Source organism: Cervus canadensis, chromosome 8 (assembly GCF_019320065.1).
Source record: "Cervus canadensis isolate Bull #8, Minnesota chromosome 8, ASM1932006v1, whole genome shotgun sequence".
NCBI lineage: Eukaryota > Metazoa > Chordata > Mammalia > Artiodactyla > Cervidae > Cervus > Cervus canadensis.
The window spans coordinates 65,171,411-65,188,925 of NC_057393.1; the positions used below are offsets into that span (position 1 = coordinate 65,171,411).

At 37.2% G+C, this 17,515-nt stretch overlaps 1 protein-coding gene across 5 annotated transcripts in view; it reads left to right on the forward strand.

The window, feature by feature from the left end:
• The window catches only part of MICU1 (mitochondrial calcium uptake 1), a 221,350-nt gene that overhangs the window by 168,200 nt on the left and 35,635 nt on the right, over positions 1-17,515 (forward strand). For all 5 annotated transcript variants that reach the window (XM_043476629.1, XM_043476631.1, XM_043476632.1 and 2 more), the window contains one exon: positions 10,360-10,497. In XM_043476629.1, coding sequence (XP_043332564.1) covers positions 10,360-10,497 — 138 coding nt within the window. The remainder of the gene's footprint in view (positions 1-10,359; positions 10,498-17,515) is intronic.

Below are 17,515 nucleotides of genomic sequence, written 5' to 3' on the forward strand. Positions count from 1 at the left end.
GTGTCCAAAATTCTTGTGATCTCATGATAAGAAGAATGTCCTTGAATTCTGAATAATGTTGGGCCTCAAATCTCAAAGGAATATATAGTGCCAAGACTAAGGTTTTTTTCATGTTGCTGCGATTTAGAATAAAATGGTGTTGAAAGCAGAAATTGGCTATGGTAAGATTTACTGCTTGCTGAAAGAGTTATCGTAGAGGAAAAAATAGCTTGAGACTAACATGGTATAGTGATTCCATATGGAAACACTAACTTCATAGATTGATTAGAATATTAAATAGCTGTTAATTTTGCCAGAATTTGAGTCTCTTTCATATTGATCAAGGTCATATCTCAGGAAAAAACAACCACACAGATTTTGTATAATTCAGAATATTATGTGAATTAGTATATGGAAAGCACTTAGAACAGAATCTGGCACATAGTAAATGCTGTAACAGTAATATTTACTATTATGAATGATAGAGAATGGATTATTCTCTAACAACCTGAAGAATTTTTCTAAGAAAGTATAATAGTCCTTTCAGGCCTTCTTTTCTTTAGAACTGAACTTTTTTTTTTTTTTCCGCTTTCTCCATCACTCCATGAAAGTGAAAGTTGCTCAGTCGTGTCCGACTCTTAGCAACCCCATGGACTATATAGTCCATGGAATTCTCCAGGCCAGAATACTGGAGTGGGTAGCCTATCCCTTCTCCAGCGGATCTTCCCATCCCAGGGATTGAACTGGGGTCTCCTGAATTGCAGGCAGGTTCTTTACCAACTGAGCTATCATCACTCCATAGCTGATTATATTTCTTTAAACAAAAAAAGATAGTTAACTGGACTGAATTTCCTTGAGTTTATTCCCTCAATTAAAGGGAACCTGGTTAAGTCAGGTTTAAATAACCCCATTTTAGTCTAAATTCCTAAACCTGCTGCTGCTAAGTCATTTCAGTCATGTCCAACTCTGTGTGATCCCATAGATGGCAGCCCACCAGGCTCCCCAGTCCCTGGGATTCTCCAGGCAAGAACACTGGAGTGGGTTGCAGCCTACCGGCTCCTCGTCCATGGGATTTTCCAGGCAACATGAAGACTAGTTAAAGGGACTTCCCTGGGAGTCCATGGTTAGGACCCTGCACTTCCAGAGGCATGGGTTCGATCCCTGATTGGGGAACTAAGATCCTGCATGCTCTGTGGCATGGCAAAAAAAAAAAAAAAAACTAGTTTAAAAAAAGTCAGCAAGCTAGAGGATTTTTATTTTATTTTTGTTTTGTTTTTTAATATTCTCAGTTTATTTTGCTGAAATTAATTTTTATTGGCGTATAGTTGTTGATTTACAGTGTTGTCCTAGTTTCTGCTATACAGCAAAGTGACTCAGTCATACATAACATATATTCACTCTTTTTAAAATTCTTTTCCCATATAGATCATTACAGAATATTGTAATGATCTGTATATACTGTGCTATACAGTAGGTTCTTATTAGTTATTTATCCCCAATGGCTCAGCAAGTAAAGAACCTGCCGGCAATGCAGGAGATGTGGGTTTGATCCCTGGGTTAGGCAGATCCCCTAAAGAAGGGCATGACAACACACTCCAATATTCTTGCCAGGAAAATGCCATAGACAGAGGAGCCTGGCAGGCTATGATCCATGGGGTTGCAAAGAGTCAGACATGACTGAAGTGACTGAGCATGCACACACGCACATATTTTATAAATAGCAGTGTGTATATGTCAGTCCCAACCTCCCAATTTATCTGTCCCCCTTCCCCCCACCTTGGTAGCCATTAGCTTGTTTTCTTCATCTGTAACTCTATGTTTTGTAAATAAGTTAATTTATACCTTTTTTTTAGATTCCACATATAAACAGTATCATATGATATTTGTCTTTGTCTGTCTGTCTTACTTCACCCAGTATCTGGAGGGCTTTTTAAAGCAAAACTTACCTTTGTTCTGAGGATTGAATCACTTTCATTGATTGACATTGAAGAATGTTTGTTTTTTTTTTAAGAATATGTTTTAATATTTTAGGTTATGTTTCCTTTTTTTAAATCAAGAAATGATAAATCACTACTTAATTAGCCTCTTATCTAACAGGAAAAGAATTACTAGCTATAAGCCAGTGAAACAAGTCGCAAATAGATCCATGTGTTTCACCACAATAAAGATTTAAAACAGACTTAAGCAAAATTGAAAGATGGGCAAACTGGGTAAAAAAAACTTATACTGTGTTAATACATGGCAAATATTTTTAATCTTATAAATTAATGAGACATATATCAGCACTTCTGTAAATAAATGGGCAAAGAAGGTAGAAAATTCAGAGGAAGAAATAGAAAAGACCAGTACACATATTTGAAAAATGGTCAGCCTCACTAATAATCAAAAAAATGCTAATTAAAATGGGTTACCATTTTTACTCTAGCAAAGATTTTAAAAAATTATACTTGTTGTCAAGGATGTTCTCATATACTAGTAGGATTGTAAAGCAATACATCTTTCTAGAAATTAAGCAATATATATCAAAAGCATTAAAGAATTTATACCTGCTATTTTTACACACACTAGATTGGCAAAAAATAAAAAGTCTGATGATATCAAGTACTGGTGAAAGTATGAAACAAAGGGAGCTCTTATACATAGCTCATGAAAAGTATTGGTGTGATTCTTTTGGCAAGTAATTAGGTATTATCTTGATAAGACAGGAGTTCCACTTCCATATACATGCCCTACACTTGGAACTCTTGTTGCTGTTTGACCAGGGCACTGGTATAAGAATATTCATAATAGCCTTATAAAAAGGCTGACAGTAACTCAGATGTCCATTTATAGGAAAACTGATAGTGATATTTCCAAATAATAGAAATCTACAATAGTGTAAGAATGAAAGAAGCATGCTTAAATGTATCAACATGGATGAATTCTAGAAGTATAATGGTTAATTGAAAAAAGAAAATCACAAAAGAATACATCCACTATGATACCATTTTATAAAGTTCAGAAGAAAGAAGAAATAAACAACATTGTTAACGTGTTTTTAACTAAACAAAGATAGCAAGGCAGTAAAAAATGAAGTCCAATGATGTTACCTCTTAGGGGAGGCAGAGAGATGAGCTTCAACTGTTTGTGCTAATGCTTCCTCTCAGATTAGTGGTAGATTCATGGAAGTGTTTTAATTATTATGCTTCATGACTTGTCTATCATGTTTATTATTTGTATATATCAAATATTTCATAGTCAAAAATAAAAGAGCCTATAGATTTTTATTTTATAATTCATTTCTAGAGATCAACCCAAAAATAATGATGAAAAATGCAGAAAAACTTTATCCCAGTGGTGATATTTATTATAACCAAGAACTGAAACAACAAAGATGTCCAACACCCCTTTTTTATACCCTGCTTTGTTCAAAAAAGGGTTTAATAAAGCCCTAGAGAATATATTCAGTGAGACAAAAATAAAATAAAACTTGCTGAGAAATGAAAGTTAAAAAATGGAAGAAGCTAAGAGAAAGCCAGGAGTAAAATTATTATGAAAAATATAAGTTGTGAACTCCTGTTCTTGTTAGAGGTAGGTCACAAACTTGAGTAAGCTTTTTGTAACCAGGGTAAGAAAGGAAATATGATTGTTGATGCCTTTAAGATAAGAAAGCACATCAACTGTTTTGATTGAGCCGAAGAGAGAAATTTCTCACCAGATTAACTGTATGAGCAAGTTATTTAACTTCTCTCTGCTTGTGTGTCCATGTCTATAAAATAAAACAATAATAATAATAATACCTGTTATATAACGTTGTGAGGATTACATAAGGTAAGTTCTTAGGACAGCACCTGGCACATTAGTAAGCACTCACATATATTACTGACTAGTCATACTTAATGACATTCTCAAGCATTTCTTATAGAAATCAATATTGTGGAAGTAGGTGTTAAGATAGGAAATATTCTCAACAGTAGGATGCTGTGTTGTGAATTAATTTTCTAGTGTTCTACCTCTGTTCACTTACTACATATTTATTGTGCACCTCTTTTATGCAAGTTTTCTGTCTAGTAATATATGGCCAGGGTACAGGTCTTATTAAGTTGTTCTGCTTCAGCCTCCTCTAGGTAGTTTAATCTAGGAATTATTCTATTATGTTGTATAACAAATGATATTTGTTGCATTCACTTTTTCTGCTCTTCAAATATGAAAGTAGTAGTCTGTAAACAGAGACTGGGCAAAAGCAATTATGAAAAGAAAAGTGAGACCTAGTAAGTTGAACTTAGTTAACACTTATTAAGAAGAAAATAATCAATGGAGGCACTTTCCTGAGAAGTCATATGGTGATAAGAATATTAATTGCTACATTTACTGGAATTCAAACTATGCACCAAACTCTGTACTAATTTCTCTGCACACATTATCCCAATTAATCCTTATAACACTTTGAGGTTGTGAATATTATCTCCTTTTTTTTTTGGTGAGAAGATGTTGAATTCTTAGAGAAAGTAAGTCACAGCAGCAAGTATGGGTTCAAGCTGAAATTCAGACCCAGGCAGCTGATTCTAAAACCTATATTCCTAGTCATTTAAATCTATTACCTTGTATGGAATGAAACCAAAACTTATCAAACCTTGAATCCCTTTGTTCCAGATCTAAAATAGTTTTTTCCAACACCTTTAGTCAAATACATCCTAATTTTTATTATCCTATATTAAGTTCATGCGTTAGTCTTGTTATTTTCCTAACTTTGACTATCAGACTATAAAGTTAATCTTTTTCTGATCTGTGTGATTGGTACTCATGTCTTTTAGTCACTTGATTTGCTCACCAGTGTGAATTTTCTTTAAAACCATTTTTAAATGGAAAGAATCCTTGGATTTGAAGTAGAAGAGTCTAGCAAGTTAAAAATTTGGTAATCTATAATCTCATGGCCCTAGATGCCAATGGATTGTTTTGGCCCTTGCTCAGGGCACTAAATCATGTTGCCTTCTATCCAAATTGTAGGCCTTCCTCCTTAGCCAAAAGACAGTAATATTAATTATTGACAATGAAGATGCACCTTGTATTTAAAGATTAAGAAAATTCATACCTTAAGATTAAGGTAATTTGACCTGGGGCTCTCTAATGTCCCTTACCAATTGTAGAAACATAGATTTCATATTTAAATTATGGAATGTTTAAACTATGTTTGCTGTGTGGTTTGCAGTGGAGAACTTGGCCTGAAATCATTTTTCCAAAACAGACAGTTTTTCTGAGACTCCTAATAGTAGCAGCAGTGACAGGATTCACATCTCAAAATCCAAATGCTGTCAGATGGAAAAACATAGATGTATTCAGCTCAGTGGCTTGAGATTACTATGCATTACTTGAATTGTACAGTTCATAAGCTAGGAAAAGCCTATACTTGTAAAAGGGCATGATTTACTCTGAGGGGTAGACAGAGTCTCCTGAAATGTAATTTTGTGAGAGAATTTTTTACATTTGTTGAAATATATTAACCTCAAAAGTCTTTAATAAATCAAGACCCACTTGCAGATACTGATTTCTTTTTTCTTTTACTATTTTCTAATCTTATTTTGGCCTTTGTTCATAGTACATGTTTTCTTCCTAGCTTCCCTTCTTCCTTAAATCATTTCATCTCTCTCTATATATATGTGTGTGTGTGTGTGTGTGTGTGTGTATATACATACACACACCATCTGTCTTTCCAAAGAACTGTTCTTTCTCTCAACAAGGGGCAAGGATGGGAGTGAGAGGCACAGTGTGGTCAGAAACCGAGGGAAAATCTTGCAGACAGTTTTTTGGCTCCTCCTCTCTGTCCCATTTCTCTGCCCTGCAGCCCCCTGGGGAACAACAGGAAGCCAGCAGCTTGTATCCATTTGAGAAAGTGGCGGTGGCACAGAAGAGAAATGCTAAGCTCAGCACTATTCCTGGTCTCAGAGAAGCCATGCAGATGGCGGGCAGTGTGCTTGAACATACACGTTCTGTGCCACAGGATCCCACAGATTAGAGTTTCTTTTTTTGTTTGTTTTATTGAAGTGTAGTCAGTTTACAGTATTGTGTTCATTACCGGTGTACAGTATAGTGATTCAGTATTTTTGCAGATTATTCTCCACTATAGATTACTACAAGATAATGGCTATAATTTCCTAAGCTCTACAATTTATCCTTATTGCTTACCATTTTGTTTATAGTAGTTTGTATCTATTAGGCCCATACCCCTAATTTGTCTGTCCCTCCTTTCATCTCCCTTTGATAATCATAAGTTTATTTTCTGTATCTTTGATTCTGTGTCTGTTTTATATATACATTCACTCGTACTATTTTTAGATTCCACATGTAAGTGATAATAGTATTTGTCTTTGACTTATTTCACTAAACATAATGTTTTCTAGATTCACCCATATACATAAATGAATGTATTTCATTCTTTTTATGGCTGAGTAGTATTCCATTGCATATATATATACTGCATCTTCTTAATTCAGTCATCTATCGATGGCACTTGAGTTTCTTCCATGTCTTGGTTATTGTAAATAGTGCTGGTATGAACATTGGGGTGCATGTGTCTTTTGAATTAGTGTTTTCATTTTTTCCAGATAGATATACCTAGGAGTTGAATTGATGGGTCATTTAATGCTTCTATTTTTAGTTTTTTAATGAACTTCCATACTGTTTTCTGTAGTGACTGCACCAATTTACATTTGCACCAGCAGTATAGGAAGAGAGTTCCCTTTTCTCCATACCTTCTCCACCATTTATTTGTAAACTTTTTGATGATAGACAGTCTGACAGGTGTGATGTGATACCTCATTGTGGTTTTGATTTACACATTTCTTTAATAATTAAGGATTAGAGCATCTTTTCATGTGCCAGTAAGCCATCTGTATTTCTTCTTTGGAAAAATGTCTATTCAGGTCTTCTGCCCATTTTCTGATTGGGCTTTTTTGATACTGACTTGTATAGGCTCTTTGTTTATTTTGGATATTAACCCCTTCTCATCACTTACAAATATTTTCTTCCATCCCATAGGTTGTCTTTTTGTTTTGTCGATGGTTCCTTTGCTGAGCAAAAACTTTTAAGTTTAATTAGGTCCCATTTGTTTATTTTTTTATGTTATTTCTTTTTTATTTCATTTTTAATGTTATTTCTTTTTATGTTTATCTTTTTATGTTATTTTTTGTCTTAGAAGACTGATCCAAGAAAATACTGCTACAATTTATGTCAGACTTTTCCTGGGAGTTTTATGGTTTCAGGTTTTATATTTAGATCTTTAAACCATCTTGAGTTTGTTTTTTTATATGTGGGATATTTTATATATGATATGAAGGAATGTTCTAATCTCATTGTTTTCTATGTCTTTCCAGTTTTCCCAGCACCACTTATTGAAGGAATAGTCTTTTCTCCATTGTGTTTTCTTATCCCTGTGTCATATTAGGTAACCCCAGGGTGTGTGGGTTTATTTCTGGGCTCTTTTGTTCCACTGATGTTTATGTCTGTTTTCATTCCAGTATCATGCTGTTTCTATTACTGTAGCTTTGTTAATACAGTCTGAAGGAGCAGTGAAAATTGTGGGTGGTACCCTGGAACACACATATTCTGTGCCACAGGATCAAATAGAATGGAATTTCTTAATTGTCCTACTGAAGTGGAACTTAAGAGGCTTTATCAATATCTGATAAATAAAATACAAACCAATCATTTCAGTTGCTTCCAGATGTATAAATAGAAGCTTTCTACACTGTGATAATTTTGCAATAATCTATCTTTTCCCAAAGACCATCTCATGACCTTGGGGATTATATTCATGTGGTGACACATGATGTCAAGCTATTGCCCTTAAAAATGTATCCCTAATGCAGGCCCTTGAGAAGCTACCCTTGAAGATCCCTGGCCTAGTAGGTCTTCAGTGCTGCTCCAAATCTAATTAAAGAGGAGGTAGTGAACTTTGAAGTGGGCTATACAGCTTGGAGCTGAGTTTTATAGTTTTTAGGCTTCCGTGGTGGCTCAGACAGTACAGAATTTGCCTGCGATGTGCGACACCTGGGTTCAATCCCTGTGGGAAGATCCACTGGAGAAGGGAACAGCTACCCACTCCAGTTTTCTGACCTGTAGAATTCCATGCATAGAGGAGCCTGGCAGGCTACAGTCCATGGTGTTGCAAAGAGTCGAGCACTTTAACTTTCACGCCCTTTCACATTCCAACCACATCAAATATTAATAATAATAATGATAGAAAAAGGTAAGTCTGTGTTTTCAAAGAAAGTTAGTAAAAATGCTAATTTGAGCACTGGAATTGTTACTTGGGGATCTCCACTGGAAATTGTCTTCACTGCTTTGAGACGTGGCAGAGGTGAGGTTTATGCCCCTGTGGAGAGCAGATGAATGCAGGCTTTCATAAGCCTGAGCACACTGCTGCTGCTGCCAACACTGGAAAAAGAGACATTGCAACCTTGAATCTATCTTGTGGGATAAAACTTAACTCATCTAATTCAAATTTATGGGGTTTCTCTACAACTACAAAATCTCCCAGATAAAGGTAAAATGAACGCCCTAAATAGTTGAAGCCTAGGAGAGCAGGGATAGCAGCTTTGTTTCACTTGCATTGAAGAAGCCCGGCTTTGGCCCGGGTATCACATGTCACTGAAAATCTGATTTAAACATTGCAGAAAGTATGTTCATTTGCAAAAAATTTTATCAGTCCTTCATTTTTGTTTCAGGGTGGTTAATTGAATCATAAATCAAACTTAAATCCTGAAAACTTTTGGTATTGTCCAAAACTAATCAGCTCTGTAGAAGTGATGGTGTGGCAAACATGAAATACTGAGTGGTTGAGTTAAAAATGAAGCTTTTGCTTAATACTGATGCTGATTTCTATGGAAAGAGTTTTGCTTCTCACTCAAATATGACTAAGCACCCTTGCTCTATAAGTTTATCCAAAACAACATGTTGCTATCCTATGGGATGAATGTGTGCTAGTGTTTGGAAGGAGGAAATGGTATGTTACTGAGATAACAGACAGAGCCACATGTGACTCCCAGCTCTCACTTCACCTACCTCAGTTTTCTCAACTGTAAAATGGAGCTGATAATATCTACTCCATAGGATTGTTACAGCAATTAAATGAAAGATTGTATGAGTGAAGTTCCTGGTTCATAGTACACCACCAGCAAATTAAAATGTAATTCGTGTGTCTTGATCACTGACATAGTCTGACCAGTGAGGAGACAAAGTGTATATCGACTTACCAAACTAAGCAAGGAAAGAAAAACTGAGAGAGACTTTCACCCTTAACTATATACTTCCTTATTTTATATCTTACACATAAACCTTATCTTGTTACTAGATGGTAAAGTTCCTAAGGACGGAAACTGAATCTTCTTTCCTGTACCCTACAGTGACTAACAGTGTTAGATAACTAGTAGACATTCAGGAAATGTTTGTTGACTTGATCTTACTTAGCAATGTCTTATGTCTATATATAACCCTCTTAGGAGAATAAGATTTTGCTCTACCATGTAGGAATCGGAAAGTTTCTTTGTAACTGTTATTTTCCATAAAACCATGGGGAAATTTTACCATGTTGAAATCATTTTGCTTTCTAATTGGTTTCTAGGCACATCTTTAGCCATTTTATTATTTAGGCATTTATATATATCATTAACACTGCAGCTGATATTGAGATAACTTCTCTCTGTTTTTAAATGACAATCTTAGTTTTCTGATATTACTTAAATTAGCTTGGAGTTTTTTGTGCTTAGCCTTTCCGCCTGCATATTTAAATATGCTTAATGATTTTTTTGTAGCTTTGTGATAAGTATGCATGTCTAATTGAGGCATGGTACACTCTATACATTTTTTTTCAAGCTCTACTGATTTCTAACATTTGATTACCATTTGGGGGAAAACTGGAAAACACACTGCTCTTCTTTGAAATCTTTAGAGGTCTGTATAACAATATTAAGTACAGATCAAGGAACTGGTATGTACAATTGATCAAATTTATAATAATTAACTTTTAAGTTTTCTCTGAGTAACAGAGATGTGGATGATCCAGAGAGCACTTATTACTAATAATATTACTGCTTAATCTAAATGGAGTTTTAGCATTGTTTTTATTCTCACAAGGAAGTTCCTGATCTAGAAGATATAGGAGATATTATAGCAGCTGTTTTATTGGTGAGAAAATTCACTCCTAGAGTAGTTGGGTAACTTAGCGGCAGATCTGGCATATAAACCCAAATATTCTGTTTCTAATTTTTTTTCATCTTGGTGAGAATTATAGTTCATGATCCCAGCCATCAGTCATTCTCAGAATCCAACAGTTGATCTTTCCACATCCCATGTCCAAATACTTTCCATTTGACCCCGTGAACACTCTTTCTATTCACTTCCCAGTTTGAACGCCATGACCCTGTGGATGGGAGAATCACTGAGAGGCAGTTTGGTGGCATGCTGCTGGCTTACAGTGGAGTGCAGTCCAAGAAGCTGACTGCCATGCAGAAGCAGCTCAAGAAGCACTTCAAAGAGGGAAAGGTAGGTATCTTTGCCTAGAGGAAACCATGAGAGCATATTGTTACTGCAAAGGTACTAACCTAATGAGAGTGAACTAGTGACTAATTATGACTAATTTATTTCTGGTACTTGAAAAAAAAAAAGCAGTTTGTGAAGAAGAAGGGATAGCCCCGAATGACCCTAGGTTTTTTTGTCCCTATCACAATGTGACCGTGAACTGAAATAGTGAATTGAAAGAGAGAGACTGGTTCACCAGGGGACATACAGAGTTCACTTGTAGATATCTTGAGTTTAAGGTGCCTGTGGACTACCCAAGTAGAGATGGTTAGCCAGAAGTTGGATATTCAAATCTATTTTAGAGGACTGAGCTAGGTTTGGGAATCATCAACACACTATTAGAATTAAAATCATGAAGATTGATGAAGTTATCCAAGGAGAATGTGATACAGAAAAGAACCATGAGCCAAGGGCAAGATCAAGTGGAACACTAACATTTAAGCAGTTCCAGAATGAAATCTTGAGGAAATGGTTAGAGGAGTACCTAGAGAAAGTATTGAAATCAAAGCCAGGGAAGAAGAGGGTTCAAAAACTAAGAGATTACAATGTCCCCTGGGAAAGAGAGGGTCCAGTAAAATAAAATGATAAATACCCGTTGGTTTTGGTGAAATGGTGGCCTTTGGGAGAGTTGTTTTATTACAGTGGTCCAGGTGGAAGGCATATTAAACAGAAAGTGAGGAAGTTGGAAAAAAAGGAAGGAAGAGGGAGGTTCCAGAAAGAAGGAAATAGCATATGTTTAAAACTCTGAGGCAGTAGTATATTAACTCTGCTTGGGCTCCTATAGCAAAATATAATAGACAGGGTGGCTTAAAAAACAGAAATTTGTTTTCTCACTGTTCTGGAGGTTAGAAGTCCATTATCAATGTGTCAGCAAATTGGGTTTCTAATGAAAGCTTTCTTCCTGTCCTGTAGACAGCCACCTTCTTGCTCTGTCTTCACATTACCTTTCCTGAGTGTTTATACAGAGAGAGAACATGCTCTCTAATGTGTCTTCTTATAAGGACACTAATCCTATCTGACTGGGGCCCCAGCATTGTGACCTCATTTAACCTTAATTGTTTTTTTAGAGGCCCCATCTCCTAATACAGCCACGGTGGGGGTTAAGGCTTCAGTGTGTTAAGTTTTAGGGGTGAGAGGACACAAACATTCAGTCCATAACAAGCAGGAAAGACGAATCTGGCATGTGTAAGGAGCTAAACGGGGATTATTACAGTTGACAAATACTAACAAAGAGGAGAATGGCCTGAGATGAGGTCTGAGAGGAGGATGGGGACAAGAACCTGCAAGACCTTGTAGGTATGTAATGAGTTGGGGTTTTATTCACAGTGCAATGAGAAGCTATTAAAGAGTTGTGAGCAGGGAAATAGCATGGTTGTATGTATGTTTAAAGAGAAAACTCTGGATGCTTTATGAAGAATAGTTTGGAAAGGAGCAAGCATAGAAGCAAAAGACTGAGACTAAGATTATTAGAGATTTCAGGAGGAGATGAATGGGTCTTTTTTGAGCAGCCTTGAGATTAGAGACCATGGATTTGTGGTGACACTAGTCAACACTGCTCTGTGAGAGCCTTCAGAGCTGTATCTGGTACAGGAAGAAGCAGATGGTAGAACTGAGTCAGTGTCTGGGATTTTCTAGGTGGTGGGATGAACAAACTGAACCAAAAACTAGTAAAGAGGCCAGATCTCTTAAAGATCATGTACACACACAGAGAGACACACATACGCAAACACACACAGCAACGCAAGGGCTAGACCCCAGATATCATTCTCAGCCCAACACCCTTTCCACATGACAACAATTACCGTTGAGCCATGCCTGGAAAATTGACTTAACATTAAACATGTTCCATGAGGGATTACTAAGGTAGTGTGATACAGTAGACATGGAGCTAGAAGACTTGAGTTCAAGTCCTGCCTCAGAAGTTTCTGTGGACGTTGGCTAGATCACTTAACTGACCTTGTAAGCTGAGACCCTTGTCCTTTATGCAGGCTCTAAACTTTAAAGACCCAGTAAGAAATAGAATTGCCTGGGCTTGTTTCCATTTTCTTAGTCTTTGTGTAGGAAATCTTGCTTGAATAGCTTCACCCCCAAGTTGGTGGAAAGCAGTTCTTATCAGTTAGAGTTTTTCCTCCATACCTTGGGTGTTGAAAAGCTGAAAGGACCTCTGAACAGGCTGTGGACTGCAACTGAGAGCAGGCTGGATTCTGAGAGAAAGTGTCAGCTTCTCTGAGCAGTCTAGCCAGTCTGAAGGTGTTCTCTTGGCAATGAAGGAAGATTCCCTAACAGAAAGTGACAGAGGACAATGCTTCTGTCCTAAAGAGAACTCCTGTATTACCTAGTACACAGCTCATATCTGTTGGAAGTTATCATTTCAGAAAGTTGATCACAAATATCTAGGTGAATTTTATAGGGAATACACCTTTCTGTTGACCAGACCCTTTTTTAATGTCTTGGCTGCACCGCACAGCATACACCCCGAACAGGGATCAAACCTGCAATGCCCCACCCCCATTCCTGCATTGGAAGCATGGAGTCCTAGCCACTGAACCACCAGGGAGATCCTCGACCAAACTTATTTTTAAAGTTTTAGTCCTGGCATTGATTTGACCTTAAAATAATTTTCTATCACTCCCCAGGTGTCTCAGTGGTAAAGAATCAGCCTGCCAGTGCAGGAGACACAGGTTTTGACCCTTGGTCAGAAAGATCCCCTGGAGAAGGAAATGGCAACCCACTCTAGTATTCTTGCCTGGAAAATCCCATGGACCAGAGGATCCTTGTGGGCTACAGTCCATGGGGTTGCAAAAGAGTCGGACATCACTTGGCAACTAAACAACATTATCTATCATGATAGGTTAATTCATGTTTTGATATGAATTTATATTTAAAAGCAATAAATTGGGTGTTGGAGACATCACCCTTGAAGAAATAAAGTATTCTAGCTTTGGCAGGAGTTAATTTAGGACCTGAAGTCCTTGCGAAAAAGCCCTGAAGTGAAAAGACAAATTTTGTCAGGTGATAAAAATCTGGGGTGCTAAATTATTTCTGGCCCAGAATTTCTAGCCTGCTTTAGCAAGGAGATGGAGATTGATTGTACTCTCAAGTTGGTTAAATAATTTGTGAACATAGCAATTAACTAAAATGAGAGTTAATGAAGGGCCTTTCCTCCTAAGGTTACCAGTCCATCTCTCTGGGACCATTTCCCATTATAGAGGAATGACTATCTGCTTTCTAATTGCTTCCTTTATTCCACTCTGAATTTGTTAACATGAAAATGTAAGTTTTCATTTGACACATGTTAATCACTTTCTGTGTAGGGTTCTGTAGAAAATTTCAGACCAGAACTAAAAGATTGAAGGTCCTAGTGGTGGTATTAAATAAATATTTGCATCTTAGTGACCATGCAGTGCTTCATAGCCATTTTCCTTTTTTGTCTTTCTAACAGCTTTGCTAGATCTTATTTTGCCTTTGAGAATACAGAGACAGAGAAGAAGATAAATAAATGATCTGCCCACAATCTGGACTAAAATCTAAGGCTTCCTGTTACAGATCTTGTCCCTTCTCTAACAAAATTCTGTTTTTCCTAAAAAATACTCTTCCTCTAACGCAGTCCTCTGGACCTGGTTTTCCAGTAGGCTTACTTGGGGAACTTTTCAGAAATGTGGTTGTTAAGACCCTCTTCAAATCAACTAAATCAGAAGCTCAGTGGGTGGGTACAGGCATCAGTAGTGCTTAAAAGTCTCCCCAGGTGATTCTAACGTGCAATGAAGCTTGCCAGCCACTGGGCTGGAAAAGTCTGCCTCATCAGTGTCTCCAGTTCTGTCCCTGAGTAATAGCTGGAGGAATTGGGGAACCTTCCATGCCCGGAAAAATGACTCTGTTAATGCTGTGAGTAACCACCATGTTTCTTATTTAACAAAGGCAGATTTTTCTTTTCTTTCTTTCTTTTTTTGTTTTATGGAAAACATGTTTTGGCTTTGTTTTCAAGATTAGCCCCTAACCTCTATCAGATTTTCCCCATTCCCCTCACTGTCTTTTTTTTTTTTTTCCCCCACTGTCTTTTTTTCCTGTGAATTTTTCTTCTAGGTCAAATGTAACTCAACTTAAAACTTTTTAAACTTTCCATCCTTCAAATTACTTTCTTCTCCTCATTAAAGGAAAGAGTTTTCTGAGACTTCATAGGTATAATTCACAGTGTTGGTTCTCTATGATTAAGAGTGCAAACACCACAAGCTTTAATAATTTAGCAAATCCACTCAAGAATGAATTGAAAGTTACAGTTCAGTGGCAGACATTGCTATATTCAAAGCCAGGTACTGTAGGATAAAAGATAAAGCCATCACCTATCCTCAAGAAATATGTAGTCTGTAATAGTCTAATAAAACATATATCTATGCAAAGAACTATCTAATTTCATATCAATATTTATTGAGCACCTATGTGCCAGGCACTCTTCTAAATATTCAAAATACAAGAATGAGCAAAACCAGGTGTCTGTTCTCATAGTGAAGGAAGATATAATAAATAATTATAATACAACTCACTCAACTTTGAGCCTCTTAAAAGCCCTTCTTACTCATCTTTGCCATCCTCTGTATGATGCCTCACAGGCAATTGTTTATCAGATGCATTGATGAATGTATATTATGTGCCCTAATAAAGATATAATAAAACTATTGGGTTATTTACTTTTCTTGTTTTCTGTGTATAATATTCTTGTGGTCTCTTCTGTTCACATATTCTCACAGATACTTGAGAATTGAACCCACATTGTGGTCTTCATAAGATATCAGATTCTAGAAACATTGATCACAGAAACTTTGAGAAACTCTAACCCCAATTATTGGGTGTCCACCAAAACCACTATGTAGTATAGCACCCAAGATGTGGCCATTAAACTTAAAAGCTTAGAATTGTACTTCACTAATTTGCTTTGTGTTACTGATTACCTTTGAAACCTGTACCTCCCTCAAAAGAGCACTAAGCTGTGAGTTACTATTCAGAGATTTAATTTTATTTTTCCCCTATTTGATTTTCAGTTCTCCCCACCCCCAATACAGTTAGTGTCATATACCTCAGCCTTTTCCCTATTTCCTATCCCTCAAGGCCCTATACATACCAGAGAAGAGAATATATTTCAGAGCATAACTGAGTAAATTCATTACTACTAGTTTTGTAGTAATGAGCCTGACAGCTTACTCAGGACTTTGACCTATCGTTTCAGTTAAGTTCAATTTAGTCACTCACTCGTGTCCAACTCTTTGCAACCACATGGACTATAGCACACCAAGCCTGCCTGTCCATCACCAACTCCTGGAGTTTACTCAAACTCAAGTCCATTGAGTCAGTGATGCCATCCAACCATCTCATCCTCTGTCGTCCCCTTCTCCTCCTGCCCTCAATCTTTCCCAGCATCAGGGTCTTTTCAAATGAGTCAGCTCTTCACCTCAGGTGGCCAAAGTATTGGAGTTTCAGCTTCAACATCAGCCCTTCCAATGAACATTCAGGACTGATTTCCTTTAGGATGAACTGGTTGGATCTCCTTGCAGTCCAAGGGACTCTCAAGAGTCTCTCCAACACCATAGTTCAAAAGCATCAATTCTTCAGCACTCAGCTTTCTTTATAGTCCAACTCTCACATCCATACATGACCACTGGAAAAACCATAGCCCTGACTAGATGGACCTTTGTTGGCAAAGTAATGTCTCTGCTTTTTAATATGCTGTCTAGGTTGGTCATAACTTTCCTTCCAAGCAGTAAGCGTCTTTTAATTTCATAGCTGCAGTCACCATCTGCAGTGATTTTGGAGACCCCCAAAATAAAGTCAGCCACTGTTTCCACTGTTTCCCCATCTATTTGCCATGAAGTGATGGGACCAGATGCCATGATCTTAGTTTTCTGAATGTTAAGCTTTAAGCCAACTTTTCCACTCTCCTCTTTCACTTTCCATCAACAGGCTCTTTAGTTCTTCTTCACATTCTGCCATAAGGGTGGTATCATCTGCATATCTGAGGTTGTTGATATTTCTCCCACCAGTCTTGATTCCAGCTTATGCTTCATCCAGCCCAGCAATTCTCATGATGTACTCTGCATATAAGTTAAATAAGCAGGGTGACAGTATGCAGCCTTGGCATATTCCTTTTCCTATTTGGACCCAGTCTGTTGTTCCACGTCCAGTTCTAACTGTTGCTTCCTGACCTGTATAGATTTCTGAAGAGGCAGGTCAGGTGGTCTGGTATTCCCCATCTCTCTCAGAATTTTCCACAGTTTATTGTGATCCACACAGTCAAAGGCTTTAGCATAGTCAATAAAGCAGAAATAGATGTTTTGCTGGAAACTGCTTGCTTTTTCAATGATCCAGTGGATGTTGGCAATTTGATCTCTGGTTCCTCTGCCTTTTCTAAAACCAGCTTGACCATCTGGAAGTTCATGGTTCACGTATTGCTGAAGCCTGGCTTGGAGAATTCTGAGCATTACTTTACTAGCGTGTGAGATGAGTACAATTGTGTGGTAGTTTGAGCATTCTTTGGCATTGCCTTTCTTTGGGATTGGAATGAAAACTGACCTTTTCCAGTCCTATGGCCACTGCTGAGTTTTCCAAGTTTGCTGGCATATTGAGAGCAGCATTTTAACAGCATCATCTTTCAGGATTTGAAATAGCTCAACTGGAATTCCGTCACCTCCACTAGCTTTGTTTGTAGTGATGCTTCCTAAGGCCACTTGACTCACATTCCAGGATGTCTGGCTCTAGGTGAGTGATCACACCATCGTGATAATCTGGGTTGTGAAGATCTTTTTTGTACAGTTCTTCTGTGTATTCTTGCCACCTCTTCTTAATATCTTCTGCTTCTGTTAGGTCCATACCATTTCTGTTCTTTATTGAGCCCATCTTTGAATGAAGTGTTCCCTTGGTATTTCTGATTTTCTTGAAGAGATCCCTAGTCTTTAGCATTCTATTATTTTCCTCTATTTCTTTGCACTGATCA